The sequence below is a fragment of the Anomaloglossus baeobatrachus genome, chromosome 2 (assembly GCF_048569485.1).
Source record: "Anomaloglossus baeobatrachus isolate aAnoBae1 chromosome 2, aAnoBae1.hap1, whole genome shotgun sequence".
Classification (NCBI taxonomy): Eukaryota; Metazoa; Chordata; class Amphibia; order Anura; family Aromobatidae; genus Anomaloglossus; species Anomaloglossus baeobatrachus.
The window spans coordinates 513,108,095-513,124,190 of NC_134354.1; the positions used below are offsets into that span (position 1 = coordinate 513,108,095).

Consider the following 16,096-nt stretch of genomic DNA (forward strand, 5'->3'; position numbering starts at 1 on the left):
TCTGGACGGTCTGGAAGCGCCCACGGTTGAACCACCGTGAGATGCCACAGATCCGGATACCACGACCGCCTCGGCCAGTCTGGAGCGACGAGAATGGCGCGACGGCAGTCGGACCGGATCTTGCGTAGTACTCTGGGCAGCATTGCCAGAGGGGGAAACACATATGGCAGTCGAAACTGCGACCAATCCTGGACCAGAGCGTCCGCTGCCAGAGCTCTGTGATCCTGAGACCGTGCCATGAAGGCCGGGACCTTGTTGTTGTGTCTCGATGCCATGAGATCGACGTCCGGCGTTCCCCAGCGGCGACAGATATCTCGAAACACGTCTGGGTGCAGAGACCATTCCCCCGCGTCCATGCCCTGACGACTGAGAAGGGAATTTTGTTTACTTACCGTAAATTCCTTTTCTTCTAGCTCCAATTGGGAGACCCAGACAATTGGGTGTATAGCTACTGCCTCCGGAGGCCACACAAAGTATTACACTTAAAAGTGTAAGGCCCCTCCCCTTCTGCCTATACACCCCCCGTGGGATCACGGGCTCCTCAGTTTTAGTGCCAAAGCAAGAAGGAGGAAAGCCAATAACTGGTTTAAAAACCAAATTCAATCCGAAGGAATCTCGGAGAACTGAAACCATTCAACATGAACAACATGTGTACCCGAAAAAACAAAAAGGAAACAGGGCGGGTGCTGGGTCTCCCAATTGGAGCTAGAAGAAAAGGAATTTACGGTAAGTAAACAAAATTCCCTTCTTCTTTGTCGCTCCTAATTGGGAGACCCAGACAATTGGGACGTCCAAAAGCAGTCACTGGGTGGGTAAAATAATACCTCGTGATAGGGCCGTAAAAACAGCCCTTTCCTACAGGTGGGCAACAGCCGCCTGAAGGACTTGTCTACCTAGGCTGGCGTCCGCCGAAGCGTAGGTATGCACCTGATAATGCTTGGTAAAAGTGTGCAGACTCGACCAGGTAGCCGCCTGGCACACTTGCTGAGCCGTAGCCTGGTGCCGTAATGCCCAGGACGCACCCACGGCTCTGGTAGAATGGGCCTTCAGCCCTGAGGGAACCGGAAGCCCAGCAGGACGGTAGGCTTCAAGAATTGGTTCCTTAATCCACCGAGCCAGGGTGGATTTGGAAGCTTGCGACCCTTTACGCTGACCAGCAACAAGGACAAAGAGTGCATCCGAGCGGCGCAGGGGCGCCGTGCGGAAAATGTAGATTCTGAGTGCTCGCACCAGATCCAACAAATGCAAATCCTTTTCACATTGATGAACTGGATGAGGACCCAAAGAAGGTAAGGCGATATCCTGATTGAGATGAAAGGGGGATACCACCTTAGGGAGAAACTCCGGAATCAGGCGCAGAACCACCTTGTCCTGGTGAAACACCAGGAAGGGAGATTTGCATGACAGCGCTGCTAGCTCGGACACTCTCCGAAGAGACGTGACCGCTACTAGAAAGGCCACTTTCTGTGAAAGGCGAGAAAGGGAAACATCCCTCATAGGCTCGAAAGGCGGCTTCTGGAGAGCGATTAGAACTCTGTTCAGATCCCAGGGCTCTAACGGCCGCTTGTAAGGAGGGACGATATGACAAACCCCTTGCAGGAACGTGCGTACCTGAGGAAGTCGTGCTAGGCGCTTCTGAAAAAATACAGATAGTGCTGAGACTTGTCCTTTAAGGGAGCCGAGCGACAAACCTTTCCAAACCGGATTGCAGGAAGGAAAGAAAAGTAGGCAATGCAAATGGCCAGGGAGAAACTCCCTGAGGAGAGCACCAAGATAAGAATATCTTCCACGTCCTGTGGTAGATCTTGGCGTAAGTTGGTTTTCTAGCCTGTCTCATGGTGGCAATGACCTCTTGAGATAATCCTGAAGACGCTAGTATCCAGGACTCAATGGCCACACAGTCAGGATCAGGGCCGCAGAATTCAGATGGAAAAAACGGCCCTTGAGACAGCCAGTCTGGTCGGTCTGGTAGTGCCCACGGTTGGCCTACCGTGAGGTGCCACGGATCCGGGTACCACGACCTCCTCGGCCCGTCTGGAGCGACGAGGATGGCGCGACGGCAGTCGGACCTGATCTTGCGCAGCACTCTGGGCAACAGTGCTAGAGGTGGGAACACATAAGGTAGCCGGAACTGCGACCAATCTTGAACTAAGGCGTCCGCCGCCAGAGTTCGGTGATCGTGAGACCGTGCCATGAAGGCCAGGACCTTGTTGTTGTGCCGGGACGCCATTAGGTCGACGTCCGGCATCCCCCAGCGGCGACAGATCTCCTGAAACACATCCGGGTGAAGAGACCATTCCCCTGCGTCCATACCCTGGCGACTGAGGAAGTCTGCTTCCCAGTTTTCCACGCCTGGGATGTGAGCTGCGGATATGGTGGATGCCGTGTCTTCCACCCACGTCAGAATCCGCCGGACGTCCTGGAAGGCTTGCTGACTGCGTGTTCCTCCTTGGTGGTCGACGTATGCCACCGCTGTGGAGTTGTCCTACTGAATTCGGATCTGCTTGCCTTCCAGCCACTGCTGGAAGGCTTGTAGGGCAAGATACACTGCTCTGATTTCTAGAACATTGATCTGAAGGGTGGACTCTTGCTGAGTCCACGTACCTTGAGCCCTGTGGTGGAGAAAAACTGCTCCCCACCCTGATAGACTCGCGTCTGTCGTGACCACCGCCCAGGATGGGGGTAGGATGGACTTTCTTTTTGACAATGAGGTGGGAAGAAGCCACCACCGAAGAGATTCCTTGGCCGCCTGAGAAAGGGAGACGTTCCTGTCGAGGGACGTCGACTTCCCGTCCCATTGGCGGAGAATATCCCATTGTAGTGGACGCAGATGAAACTGCGCGAAAGGGACCGCCTCCATTGTTGCTACCATCTTCCCTAGGAAGTGCAAGAGGCGTCTCAAGGGGTGTGACTGGCCTTGAAGGAGAGATTGCACCCCTGTCTGTAGTGAACGTTGTTTGTCCAGCGGAAGCTTCACTATCGCTGAGAGAGTATGAAACTCCATGCCAAGATATGTTAGCGATTGGGTCGGGGTCAGATTTGACTTTGAAAAGTTGATGATCCACCCGAAACTCTGGAGAGTCTCCAGCGCAACGTTCAGGCAGTGTTGGCATGCCTCTTGAGAGGGTGCCTTGACAAGTAGATCATCCAAATACGGGATCACAGAGTGACCTTGAGAGTGCAGGACTGCTACTACTGCTGCCATGACCTTGGTGAAGACCCGTGGGGCTGTCGCCAGCCCGAAAGGCAGAGCTACGAACTGAAGGTGTTCGTCTCCTATAACAAAGCGTAGAAAACGCTGGTGCTCTGGAGCAATCGGCACGTGGAGATAAGCATCTTTGATGTCTATTGATGCTAGGAAATCTCCTTGAGACATTGAGGCGATGACGGAGCGGAGGGATTCCATCCGGAACCGCCTGGTTTTCACGTGCTTGTTAAGCAGTTTTAGATCCAGAACGGGACGGAAAGGCCCGTCCTTTTTTGGGCACCACAAACAAATTGGAGTAAAAACCGTGACCTTGCTCCTGAAGAGGAACAGGGGTCACCACTCCTTCTGCCTTTAGAGTGCACACCGCTCGCAGAAGAGCATCGGCTCGGTCGGAAGGTGGAGAAGTTCTGAAGAATCGAGTTGGAGGACGAGAACTGAACTCTATCCTGTACCCGTGAGACAGAATGTCTCTCACCCAACGGTCTTTGACCTGTGGCAGCCAAATGTTGCCAAAGCTGGAGAGCCTGCCACCGACCGAGGCTGCGGAGAGAGGAGGCCGAAAGTCATGAGGAAGCCGCCTTGGTAGCGGGTCTTCCGGCTGTCTTTTTTGGGCGTGACTGAGCCCGCCAAGAATCTGAGCTCCTCTGATCCTTTTGAGTCCTTTTGGACGAGGAAAATTGGGACCTGCCCGAGCCTCGAAAGGACCGAAACCAAATGTTTGGTTTGGGCTGGGGTAAGGCTGAATCCTTACCCTTGGACTGTTTAATGATTTCATCCAATCGCTCACCAAACAGTCGGTCACCAGAAAATGGCAAACTGGTTGGCCCTTTTTGGAAGCAGAATCTGCCTTCCATTCCCTTAACCACAAGGTTCTGCGTAAAACCACGGAGTTGGCGGACGCCACTGCCGTACGGCTCGTAGAGTCCAGGACAGCATTAATCGCGTAAGACGCAAATGCAGACATTTGAGAGGTTAAGGATGCCACCTGCGGAACAGATGTCAATCTGTGTAAGACCAGCTGAAATAGCTTGGAGTGCCCATACGGCTGCGAATGCTGGAGCAAACGACGCGCCGATAGCTTCATAGATGGATTTCAACCAGAGCTCCATCTGTCTGTCAGTGGCATCTTTAAGTGCAGCTCCATCTTCCACTGCAACTATGGATCTAGCCGCAAGCCTGGAGATTGGAGGATCCACCTTGGGACACTGGGTCCAGCCCTTGACCACGTCAGGGGGAAAGGGATAACGTGTATCCTTAAGCCGTTTGGAGAAAAGCTTATCTGGATAAGCATGGTGTTTCTGGACTGCCTCTCTAAAGACAGAGTGGTCCAGAAAAGTACTTAATTTACGCTTGGGATACCTGAAATGGAATTTCTCCTGCTGTGAAGCTGACTCCTCCACTGGAGGAGCTGGGGGAGAAAAATCCAACATTCTATTGATGGACGCTATAAGATCATTCACTATGGCGTCACCATCAGGAGTATCCAGATTGAGAGCGGTCACAGGATCAAAATCCTGATCAGCTACCTCCGCCTCATCATACAGAGAGTCCTCCTGCTGGGACCCTGACCAGTGTGATGAAGTCGAGGGTCGCTCATAGCGAGCTCGCTTAGGCTGCCTGGGACTGTCGTCCGTGTCAGAGCCTTCACCCTGGGATGCATGGGACACCCCCGGAACCCGGAGCTGTTCCAACTGAGGGGGACCAGGGAGCAATGATTCAACAGTGCCCATGGTCTGAGTTACTGGTCTAGACTGCAAAGTTTCTAGAATTTCAGACATAGTCACAGACAATCTATCAGCAAAACTGCAACCTCCGTTCCAGTCACCTGGACAGTATTCACAGGTGGTTCTCCCTGGGTCACCTCTAGCAGAGGCCCCGGCCGAGCAGTTGCCACAGGGGCCGAGCACTGCACACAGTGGGGGTCAGTGGAACCTGCCGGTAGAGTAGCCTCACATGCGGTACAAGCAGCATAGAAAGTCTGTGCCTTGGCACCCTTGCTTTTTGCGGATGACATGCTGTTGTCTCCTCTGAGCAATCTAGGAGGGTATATAGCCAAGAATCACCAGCGACCGTACAGTGCAATGTATAGCATGCAAGCATAAAAATACAAATGTACACTTTGACACTAGTGGGGTCAGCACCAGAGGTGCCGCTTACCGCCCGCTGAAAAGCGGGTGTGTGGTCGCCAGAATCCCGTGTCTGGGTCTCCCAGAACTTGTCTCCCCTCTCCAGCTCAGACTGCCCACAGGAATGGCTGCCGGCGTTCTGTGAAGAGGGGCGGACCGTGGGCGTGCCTCAGACAAAGTGCGGGAAACTGGCGTCCCACTGTGCCCAGTGTGAGGGCTGGAGTATGTAAAGTAGACTCCAGCCCTCTGCGCTGATGTTCTGTACAGCGTCCCGCCCTTCCCCTGACTGGCAGGCCTGGGGGCGGGAACGAAACGAAACTAGGCCGCAAAAGCCGGGGACTCGAGTAATAAGCGCGGCCGTCATATATGCACGGCCAGCGCGGAAGTCCCCGGCGCACCACAAGTCCCAGCTGCAGCGTAAACTGACAGCAGCGGCCGGCGCGGCAGTTCCCAATACATTAACTCACTCAGCAGAGCTGCAGTGAGTAGTGGCACAAGCGCGCAGCGCTGTTGTCCCCGGCGCACTAACACACCCAGCAATGCTGCAGTGTGTCTGCGTGCGGTCTGTACGGGGACACAGAGTACCTTGACGTAGCAGGGCCATGTCCCTGACGATACTCAGCTCCATATCCAGCAGATTCCCCAGCGGCTGTGGATGGAGCACGGTCTCAGTGCCTGGAGACCGGTAAAATCCCACTTCACCCAGAGCCCTAAGGGGGATGGGGAAGGAAGCAGCATGTGGGCTCCAGCCTCCGTACCCGCAATGGGTACCTCAACCTTAACAAACACCGCCGACAAAAGTGGGGTGAGAAGGGAGCATGCTGGGGGCCCTAGTATGGGCCCTCTTTTCTTCCATCCGACATAGTCAGCAGCTGCTGCTGACTAAACAGTGGAGCTATGCGTGGATGTCTGACCTCCTTCGCACAAAGCATGAAAACTGAGGAGCCCGTGATCCCACGGGGGGTGTATAGGCAGAAGGGGAGGGGCCTTACACTTTTAAGTGTAATACTTTGTGTGGCCTCCGGAGTCAGTAGCTATACACCCAATTGTCTGGGTCTCCCAATTAGGAGCGACAAAGAAAATCTGCTTCCCAGTTTTCCACGCCCGGGATGTGAACTGCGGAGATGGTGGAGCCTGTGACTTCCACCCACTGCAGAATCCGCTCGACTTCCTGGAAGGCTTGACGACTGCGAGTGCCGCCTTGGTGGTTGATGTAGGCGACGGCAGTGGTGTTGTCCGACTGGATTCGGATCTGTCTGCCCTCCAGCCACCGATGGAAAGCCAATAGGGCTAGATATACTGCCCTTATCTCCAGAACATTGATCTGAAGGGACGATTCTATTGGAGTCCAGGTTCCTTGAGCCCTGTGGTGGAGAAAAACCGCTCCCCAACCTGACAGGCTCGCGTCCGTGGTGACCACGGCCCAGGTTGGGGGGAGGAAGGATTTTCCCCGAGACAGAGATGTGGGTAGGAGCCACCACTGAAGTGATGTTTTGGTTGCAAGTGAAAGAGAGATGTTCTTGTCGAGGGAAGCCGAACTCTTGTCCCATTTGCGAAGAATGTTCCATTGGAGTGGCCGTAGATGGAATTGCGCGAACGGCACTGCCTCCATAGCTGCAACCATCTTCCCCAGGAAGTGCATGAGGCGCCTTAAGGGGTGTGACTGACTCCGAAGAAGTGACTGCACCCCCGCCTGCAGAGAAAGCTGTTTGTCCCGCGGTAGCTTGACTAACGCTGGAAGGGTATGAAACTCCATCCCGAGGTAAGTCAGTGATTGGGTCGGCGTCAACTTGGATTTCGGGAAATTGATGATCCACCCGAACTGCTGGAGAGTCGCCAGAGTGACGGTAAGACTTCGTTGACACGCCACCCGAGAAGGGGCCCTGACTAGGAGATCGTCCAAGTATGGGATTACCGAGTGGCCCTGAGTGCAGGACCGCCACGACGGATGCCATGACTTTGGTGAAGACCCGTGGGGCTGTCGCCAGGCCGAAGGGCAATGCGACGTACTGGAGGTGTTCGTCCCCGATGGCGAAACGCAGGAAACGTTGGTGTTCGGGTGCGATCGGCACATGGAGATAAGCATCCTTGATGTCGATCGATGCTAGGAAGTCTCCTTGTGACATCGAGGCGATGACCGAGCGGAGAGATTCTATCCGAAACCGTCTGGTTCTCACATGTCTGTTGAGCAGCTTGAGGTCCACAACGGGACGGAAAGACCCGTCCTTTTTTGGCACCACGAACAAGTTGGAGTAAAATCCGTGACCACGTTCCTGAAGGGGAACGGGAATCACAACTCCTTCCATCTTTAGAGCGTCCACCGCCTGAAACAGTGCGTCTGCCTGTGCGGGGGGTGGGGAGGTTCTGAAAAAACGAGCCGTAGGTCGAGAGCTGAACTCTATCCTGTAACCATGAGACAGAATGTCTCTCACCCATCGGTCTTGAACGTGTGGCCACCAGGCGTCGCCAAAGCGGGAGAGCCTGCCACCGACCGAGGATGTGGCTAGATGAGGCCGAGAGTCATGAGGAGGCCGTCTTGGAGGCAGTGCCTCCTGCGGCCTTTTGGGGGCGTGACTTGGATCGCCACCCATAGGAGTTCTTCTGGCCTTTCTCCGGCCGGTTGGACGAAAAGGATTGGGGCTTGGCGGAGGGACGAAAGGACCGAAACCTCGATTGGATTTTTCTCTGCTGAGGTCTCTTAGGTTTGGACTGGGGTAAGGAGGAGTCCTTTCCCGAGGATTCCGTAATAATCTCATCCAACCGTTCGCCAAACAAACGTTCGCCAGAAAAAGGCAAACCAGTTAAGAACCTTTTGGAAGCAGAGTCTGCTTTCCATTCGCGCAGCCACATGGCCCTGCGGACTGCCACGGAGTTAGCGGATGCTACAGCCGTACGGCTAGCAGAGTCCAGGACGGCGTAGGACGAAAATGCTGATGCCTGAGAGGTCAAGGAAGACACATGCGGAGCAGAATTCCGCGTGACAGCATTGATCTCAGTCAGACATGCCGAGATTGCTTGGAGAGCCCACACAGCCGCAAAGGCCGGGGCAAAAGACGCTCCCGTGGCGTCATAAATAGACTTCACCAAGAGCTCTGTCTGTCAGTGGCATCCTTCAGGGATGAGCCATCGGCAACAGACACAACGGACCTAGCAGCCAATCTAGAGACTGGCGGATCCACCTTGGGTGAGTGCGCCCAGCCCTTAACGACCTCAGGTGAAAAGGGATAATGCGTGTCAGAGTGCCTTTTAGCAAAACGCTTGTCCGGGACCGCTCTGGGCTTCTGGACAGCGTCCCTGAAGTTAGAGTGATCAAAGAACGTATTGCGCGTACGTTTGGGGAATCGAAATTGGTGTTTCTCCTGCTGAGAAGCAGACTCCTCTACCGGTGGAGGCGGGGGAGAGAGATCCAACACCTGGTTGATGGACGAAATAAGATCATTTACTAAGGCGTCCCCCTCAGGGGTATCAAGGTTGAGGGCGAAGTCAGGGTCAGAGCCCTGAGCTCCCACATCCGCCTCGTCGTCCTGAGAGTCCTCCAGCTGAGATCCAGAGCAGCGTGAGGAGGCCGGGGAAGAGTCCCAGCGAGGCCGCTTAGCCGGTCTGGGACTGCGATCCGGGCAGGAGTCCTCCGCCTGGGACCTAGGTGCTATTCTGGGAGCGTGCTGCGGCGCGGACCGAGAAGGCCCTGGAGGAGACAAACTAACAGGGGCCGGGGCCTTTTGAAGAGCCCGGTCTGGACTGCAAAGCCTCAAGGAGCTTAGAAGACCATTTGTCCATAGACTGTGCAATGGATTGAGAAAGTGACAGAGTTTCTCAGCGAAAGAGGACAATGACGGTGACTCTGTCCCTGCAGCCTGCTCAGGAGGAGCAGGGGGATCTACATGAGCCGAGGGGCCCACAAGTGCCCCGGGCTCCGGCTGAGCAAGCGTGGCAGGAGTCGAGCATTGATCACAGTGAGGGTAGGTGGATCCCGCAGGCAACATAGCCCCACAAGAGGTACAGGCTGCGAAAAAAAAACATATACATATATATATATACATATATATATATATACACATATATACATATATATACACATATATACATATATACATATATATACACACATATACACACATATATACACACATATACACACATATATACATATATATATACACACATATATACATATATATATACACACATATATACATATACATATACATATACACATATACATATACATACATATATATATATATATATATATATATATATATATATATATATATATATATATATATATATATATATATATATATATATATATATATATATATATATATATATATATATATATATATATATATATATATATATATATATATATATATATATATATATATATATATATATATATATATATATATATATATATATATATATATATATATATATATATATATATATATATATATATATATATATATAACGGCACCCTAGGGGAACCAGCACCGGGTGACCGGTGTGGTTTAACAATCGCTGGTGTCCTCCAGATTCCCTGTCGTGGGTCCCCCAGAGCTGTAGAGATGTGCAGCTGCAGCATACACCGGCAGAATGCCAAACATGGCTGCCGGAGCTCTCAAGGGGGGGGGGGGGGGGGGAGTGGAGCCATGGGCGGCGCCGGCAAAAGGCGGGAATCTGGAGGCCCCATAGTGGTCCATGAGAGGGGAGGGGAGGCATGCAAAGATGCTCCAGCCCTCTGTCGGAAATACCACCCTTCCCCCTGACAAGCAGGCCCGGGGGCGGGATTTTTCGCGACTAGGCCGCGATGAAGCCGGGGACTAAATTTAAGGCCGTGCCCGACAAGCAGGCACGGCCGGCGCGGAAGTCCGATGAAAAAACAACGGACGGCGCTACTGGGGACAGAGGCGACCTCTCTCCCCATACCGTCCCCCCATGGGGACACAGAGTACCTTGAAGGTTCAGGGCCCGGTCCCTGGGGATGAAAACGCTCCGGTCCAGCAGGTTCCACCAGGGGCTGCGGATGGAGCACGGTCTCAGCATGTGAATGACCGATGAAGCTCCCACTTCTCCCAGAGCCGCATAAGGGATGGTGAAGGAGACGGCATGTGGCTCCAGCCTTTGTACCCGCAATGGGTACCTCAACCTTAACAACACCGCCGACATAGTGGGGTGAGAAGGGAGCATGCCGGGGACCCCATAGGGGACCTCTTTTCTTCTGTCATACTATGTATGATAATTTTTTTTTTTTTTTTTTCTATGAGTGGATGTGTGCCTCCTTCCACACAAAGCATAAAACTGAGGAGCCCGTGATCCACGGGAGGGTGTATCGGCAGAGGGGAGGGGTTACACTTTTTTTTAAAAGTGTAATACTTTGTGTGGCCTCCGGAGGCAGAAGCTATACACCCAATTGTCTGGGTCTCCCAATGGAGCGACAAAGAAATTACGTTTTTTGGTCACCGCAAGTTTTGCGCAAAATGCAATAACAGGCGATCAAAACGTAGCATCTGCGCAAAAATGATACCATTAGAAACGACAGCTCGAGACGCAAAAAATAAGCAGTCACTGAGCCATAGATCCCAAAAAATGAGAACGCTACGTGTTTTGGAAAATGGCGCAAAACGTGCGCCACTTTTATTGGACAAACTTGTGAATTTTTTTAACCCCTTAGATACAAGTAAACCTATACATGTTTGGTGTCTACAAACTCGCACCGAACTCAGGCATCATACCCACACATCGGTTTTACCATATAGTGAACACTGAATAAAACATCCCAAAAACTATTGTGCCATCACACTTTTTTTGCAGTTTTTCCACACTTGGAATTTTTTTGTCATTTTCCAGTACACTATATGGTAAAACTTATGGTTTCATTTAAAAGTACAACTTGTCCCGTAAAAAACAAGCCCTCATATGGCAAGATTGACGGAATAATAAAAAAGTTACGGCTCTTGGAAGAAGGGGAGCAAAAAAACAAAAACGCAAAAACGGAAAGTGCCCCGGGGCTGAAGGGGTTAAACGTCTGCGTGCAGTCCATATGCAATATAGTTAGCACACGGGCAGCACACTGACCAATGCAAGGCAATTAACTGCTTTATCTGTATTTTCGATTGCATGAGATCATTATAATAAGTATAGGTAATAAAAACAAAACAGATCACGTATGGGTTACCATCCATAAGTCATGTTTTTCAACAGACACATTGACAGTATAAAAATAAGAACATAAACTTTTATTAATTAAATTGGTCATATAAAAAAAGAGAATTTTGTTTACTTACCGTAAATTCTTTTTCTTTTAGTTCCGTATTGGGAGACCCAGACCATGGGTGTTTAGCTTCTGCCTCCGGAGGACACACAAAGTACTACACTTAAAAGTGTATCTCCTCCCTCTGAGCTTATACACCCCCTGGAGAACCAGATCTAGCCAGTTTAGTGCAAAAGCTGAAGGAGAATAGCCACCCACAAGTAAAACCGAGCAAGAACCGGAACAACCGGAGACTCTGTCCACGACAACAGCCGGTGATAACATGCGGAACAAGAAATTGCCAACAGGGAGGGTGCTGGGTCTCCCAATACGGAACTATAAGAAAAAGAATTTACGGTAAGTAACCAAAATTCTCTTTTTCTTTATCGTTCCTATGGGAGACCCAGACCATGGGACGTCTCGAAGCAGTCCATGGGTGGGAAATAAACAGAAAAACTAAGAAGTAGGCGGAGCCTAACTTCACAAATGGGCGACAGCCGCCTGAAGGATGCGTCTGCCCAAGCTCGCATCTGCCGAAGCATGAGCATGCACTTGGTAGTGCTTCTAAAAGGTATGCAGGCTAGTCCAAGTGGCAGCCTGACAGACTTGTTGAGCCGTAGCCTGAAAGCCCAAGAGGCACCGACAGCTCTGGTCGAATGTGCTTTGATCCCCGGCGGGGGAGGCACCTGAGTACACTGGTAGGCGTCCGAAATGGTCGACCTAATCCAACGGGCTAAGGTCGGCTTAGAAGCAGAGAGGCCCTTGCGCCGGCCTGTGGTTAGCACAAAAAGAGAAGTGCACCGCCTAAGAGCAGCGGTGCGAGACACATAGATCCGGAGAGCACGCACCAGATCCAGAAAATGCAACGCTTTTTCAAAGCGATGAACAGGAGCCGGACAAAAGGAAGGTAGGGTAATGTCCTGGTTAAGGTGGAAGAGAGAGACCACCTTAGGAAGAAAGTCCGGAGTCGGACGGAGAACCACCTTGTCTTGATGAAAAACTAAAAAAGGTGACTCCGAAGAGAGCGCAGCCAAATCAGAGACTCTCCTGAGGGAAGTTATGGCCACCAGAAAGGCCACTTTCTGTGAAAGACGAAACAAAGAAACCTCCCTAAGGGTCTCAAAGGGGGGTTTCTGCAAAACCGTGAGAACCAAATTAAGGTCCCAGGGGTCTAAGGGCCGCCGGTAAGGCGGAATGATGTGAGACGCGCCCTGCATGAAGGTGCGGACCTGAGCCAGCCGAGCGAGACGCCGCTGGAACAGCACTGACAGAGCTGAGACTTGTCCCTTGAGAGAGTTGAGGGACAGTCCTAGCTGCAGACCGGACTGTAGAAAGACAGAAGGGTCGGCAAGGAGAATGGCCAAGGAGGATGGCCGGAAGAGCGACACCAGGACAGGAAAATTTTCCAAGTCCTGTGATAGATCTTAGCGGAGGAAGACTTACGGCCCTTAGCGGCAGCACCTCCTGCGGTCTTCTGTGGACGCGCTTTTGGGCGCCAGTTGGATTTCTGGTCCTTGGCTGAGTTAGTGGACGAGGCCGAGGGCGTAGAGGACGACCAGTTGGAGGAACGAAACCTCGACTGATTCCTACCCTGGACAGGTTTCCTGGTTTTGGTTTGTGGCATGGAAGTACGCTTCCTTAATAATTTCATACAGCTGTTCTCCGAACAGCCGGGACCCAGCAAAAGGGAGCCCCGCAAGGTACTTCTTTGAAGAAGCATCTGCCTTCCACTCTCGAAGCCACAAGATCCTGCGGATAGCGAGGGAATTAGCCGAAGCCACCGCAGTGCGGTGAGAAGCCTCCAGCATGGCAGACATGGCATAGGATGAAAAAGCTGAAGCTTGGGAAGTTAAGGCAACCAATTCGGGCATAGATTCCCTGGCGAGGGAATGCATCTCCTCTAGAGAAGCAGAGATGGCTTTGAGAGCCCACACTGCTGCAAAAGTCGGGGAAAACGAGGCCCCCACCGCTTCATACACGGATTTGGCCAGAAGGTCAATCTGGCGGTCAGTGGAATCCTTAAGGGAGGTGCCATCAGCCACCGACACAACGGTCCGGGCTGAGAGCCTAGACACCGGAGGGTCTACCTTTGGGGAATGAGCCCACTCTTTGACCACCTCAGGTGGAAAGGGGAAGCGGTCATCAGAACCACGCTTTGGGAAGCGTTTGTCAGGACAGGCCCTGGGCTTGGTCATAGCGGCCTGAAAACTGTAGTGGTTAAAGAACACACACTTTGCTCTCTTAGGCGAGGTAAACTGGTGCTTTTCTGCCAGAGAGGGTTGCTCCTCTGATACTGGCGGATTGAGATCCAGTAAAGAATAAATGGAAGCAATCAATTCAGTAACATCTGAGTCACTTTCGGACAGATCAATGGGGTACATGGAGGTAGCCTCCGAGCCCCCTGTAAAGGCATCTTCCTCATCCTGCGAGTCAGCTCCTGAATCAGAGCCGCGGGACGAGGAAGGGAACCCTGCGTCTCTTCCCAGGAGGACGGGGTCTGGGACCAGATGATGAATCCTCTGTGAGCTCCGGTCCTGAGAGACCCCTAGCAGCAGAGGCACCCTGTGAAGGGGGCTGATGCATGTTCAGCAAAGTCCTGGACAGAAGTCCCATGGAGTCAGCAAAAGACTGGGAGAGAGACCTAGAAAAGGATTCTACCCAAGCCGGGGGTTCAGCCACAGGAGCAGGAGCAGCCTGAGAGACCACTGGGGGTGAGACTCCAGGCTGAGGCACCGCCAGGTTAGAGCAGGCATCAAAATGTGGAAAGGTGCTCGGTTCAGGCAGCAGGAGCTTACATGCAGCGCATACAGTATAAAGCTTTGGAGCCTTGCTCCTCGTGTGAGACATGCTGCTGGAGTTGGGGCTCTGCCAGAGAATGAACCCCAGAGAGTATAAACAGAGGTCCACAACCGGAGACCGGTTGTGGCTTACCGGACCGCTGGAGAGGCGTTGTGTGCCCTCCAGATCCCGAAGCCCGGACCCCCAAGCACAGCAACTCAGCAGAGATGCTGCAGACCAGCGCTGCAATGACTGATCGCAGAGAGAACGCTGAGAAAATGGCCGCCGGAGCGAAGATAGGGGATGGGACTTGCTTGAGGAGCGGGATCTGGAGGGCCATAGAGACCTACAGGGGAGGGGACACACACTGCAGTGGGGAGTGTCCCTCCCCTGTGCAGAACGGCCGCCGGGCGGAGCCGCGCTGTCCCTCTGCATGAATGACATGCGAGGGCAGTGAAACCGAAACAAGACCTCCGGCGAAGGCGGGGCCTAAATTTGAGCGTCGCGGCCGGCGCGCAGGCACCATCGGCGCGGTTCTCAGGCGACAGCTAGAGAACCCGCCGGAAATGTCAGAAAACACAATAAGCACACTCTCCCACAACAATAAAGTACAGGGACCCCGAAAAGTAAACGTCTCAGGTACTTAGCTTGCTGAGACGCAGGGCCAGGTCCCGGGGGATGAGTGCTCCAGTCCAGCAGGGTCCTGAAGGGCTGCGGATGGAGACCGGTCTCCTGCCAAGCATGGAGACCGTGCTGGCTCCCACTTCAAGCCAGAGCCCAGGAGGGATGGTGAAGGAGCACGGCATGTAAGGCTCCAGCCTAGGAATCAACCTTACAACACTGCCGACACAGTGGGGTGAGAAGGGACATGCCGGGAGTCCAGACATGGACCCGCTTTTCTTCAAACTCTTACCAAAAATCAAAGAAATCAGATGAGAATGCATGTGTGGATGTATGCCTCCTGACACAAAGCAATAAACTGGCTAGATCTGGTTCTCCAGGGGGTGTATAAGCTCAGAGGGAGGAGCTACACTTTTAAGTGTAGTACTTTGTGTGTCATCCGGAGGCAGAAGCTAAACACCCATGGTCTGGGTCTCCCATAGGAACGATAAAGAAATAGAGGTTATGAGGTGAGACAAAATTCTCTTGTGAAGCAGCCTAATGCCAATGACGTGACATGACCCTCGCTATGTGACTTACCGGGCACTTGAATTTTTTGATGAGATCATGGCTCATACTGTGCATGATCAGGGCATACTTGCGCTGAAACACCATTCCACATTCCTTACACGTGTGATACTCTGCCTCCTTTGGCGATTCCTTCTTCGGTGGCAGCATTCTCATTTTACCTCTCTGCACCAATTTCCTAGCAGCCTTTAAAAGAAGAAAAAAGACAAAAACCTTTGAGCCCACCATACTTTGGCAAATATACGACGAGAACAGGGACATTGTAATTTGTAGCCCCATTACACACAACTGTCTTCACCTTTCACTAGTGTTATCCGCTCACTGTAACATGCGCAATGGTCTGGGCGACTCCACAATGCACTGCATTACTTTGTAATGTAGTTTTCGGATAAGATATTATGACCCTATGCTATGCCTGTACAGAGCTGTAATCTGAAGCGTCCCCAGTATTTCTGGCTTGGGGTCTCCAATCTGTTCTGGTGTGGCTGATGTCAGACTGTAAATTCTGACCAATAGCTTATAAGTAAAGCCGTACCACCG

General features: G+C 52.2%; 1 protein-coding gene across 1 annotated transcript in view; it reads right to left on the bottom strand.

Annotated features, from left to right (window-relative positions):
• Nucleotides 1-16,096, bottom strand: part of ZBTB11 (zinc finger and BTB domain containing 11) — a 109,035-nt gene that overhangs the window by 84,610 nt on the left and 8,329 nt on the right. Inside the window, exon 5 of the mRNA XM_075336562.1 lies at nucleotides 15,569-15,742. Within this exon, the coding sequence (XP_075192677.1) occupies nucleotides 15,569-15,742 (174 nt within the window). The remainder of the gene's footprint in view (nucleotides 1-15,568; nucleotides 15,743-16,096) is intronic.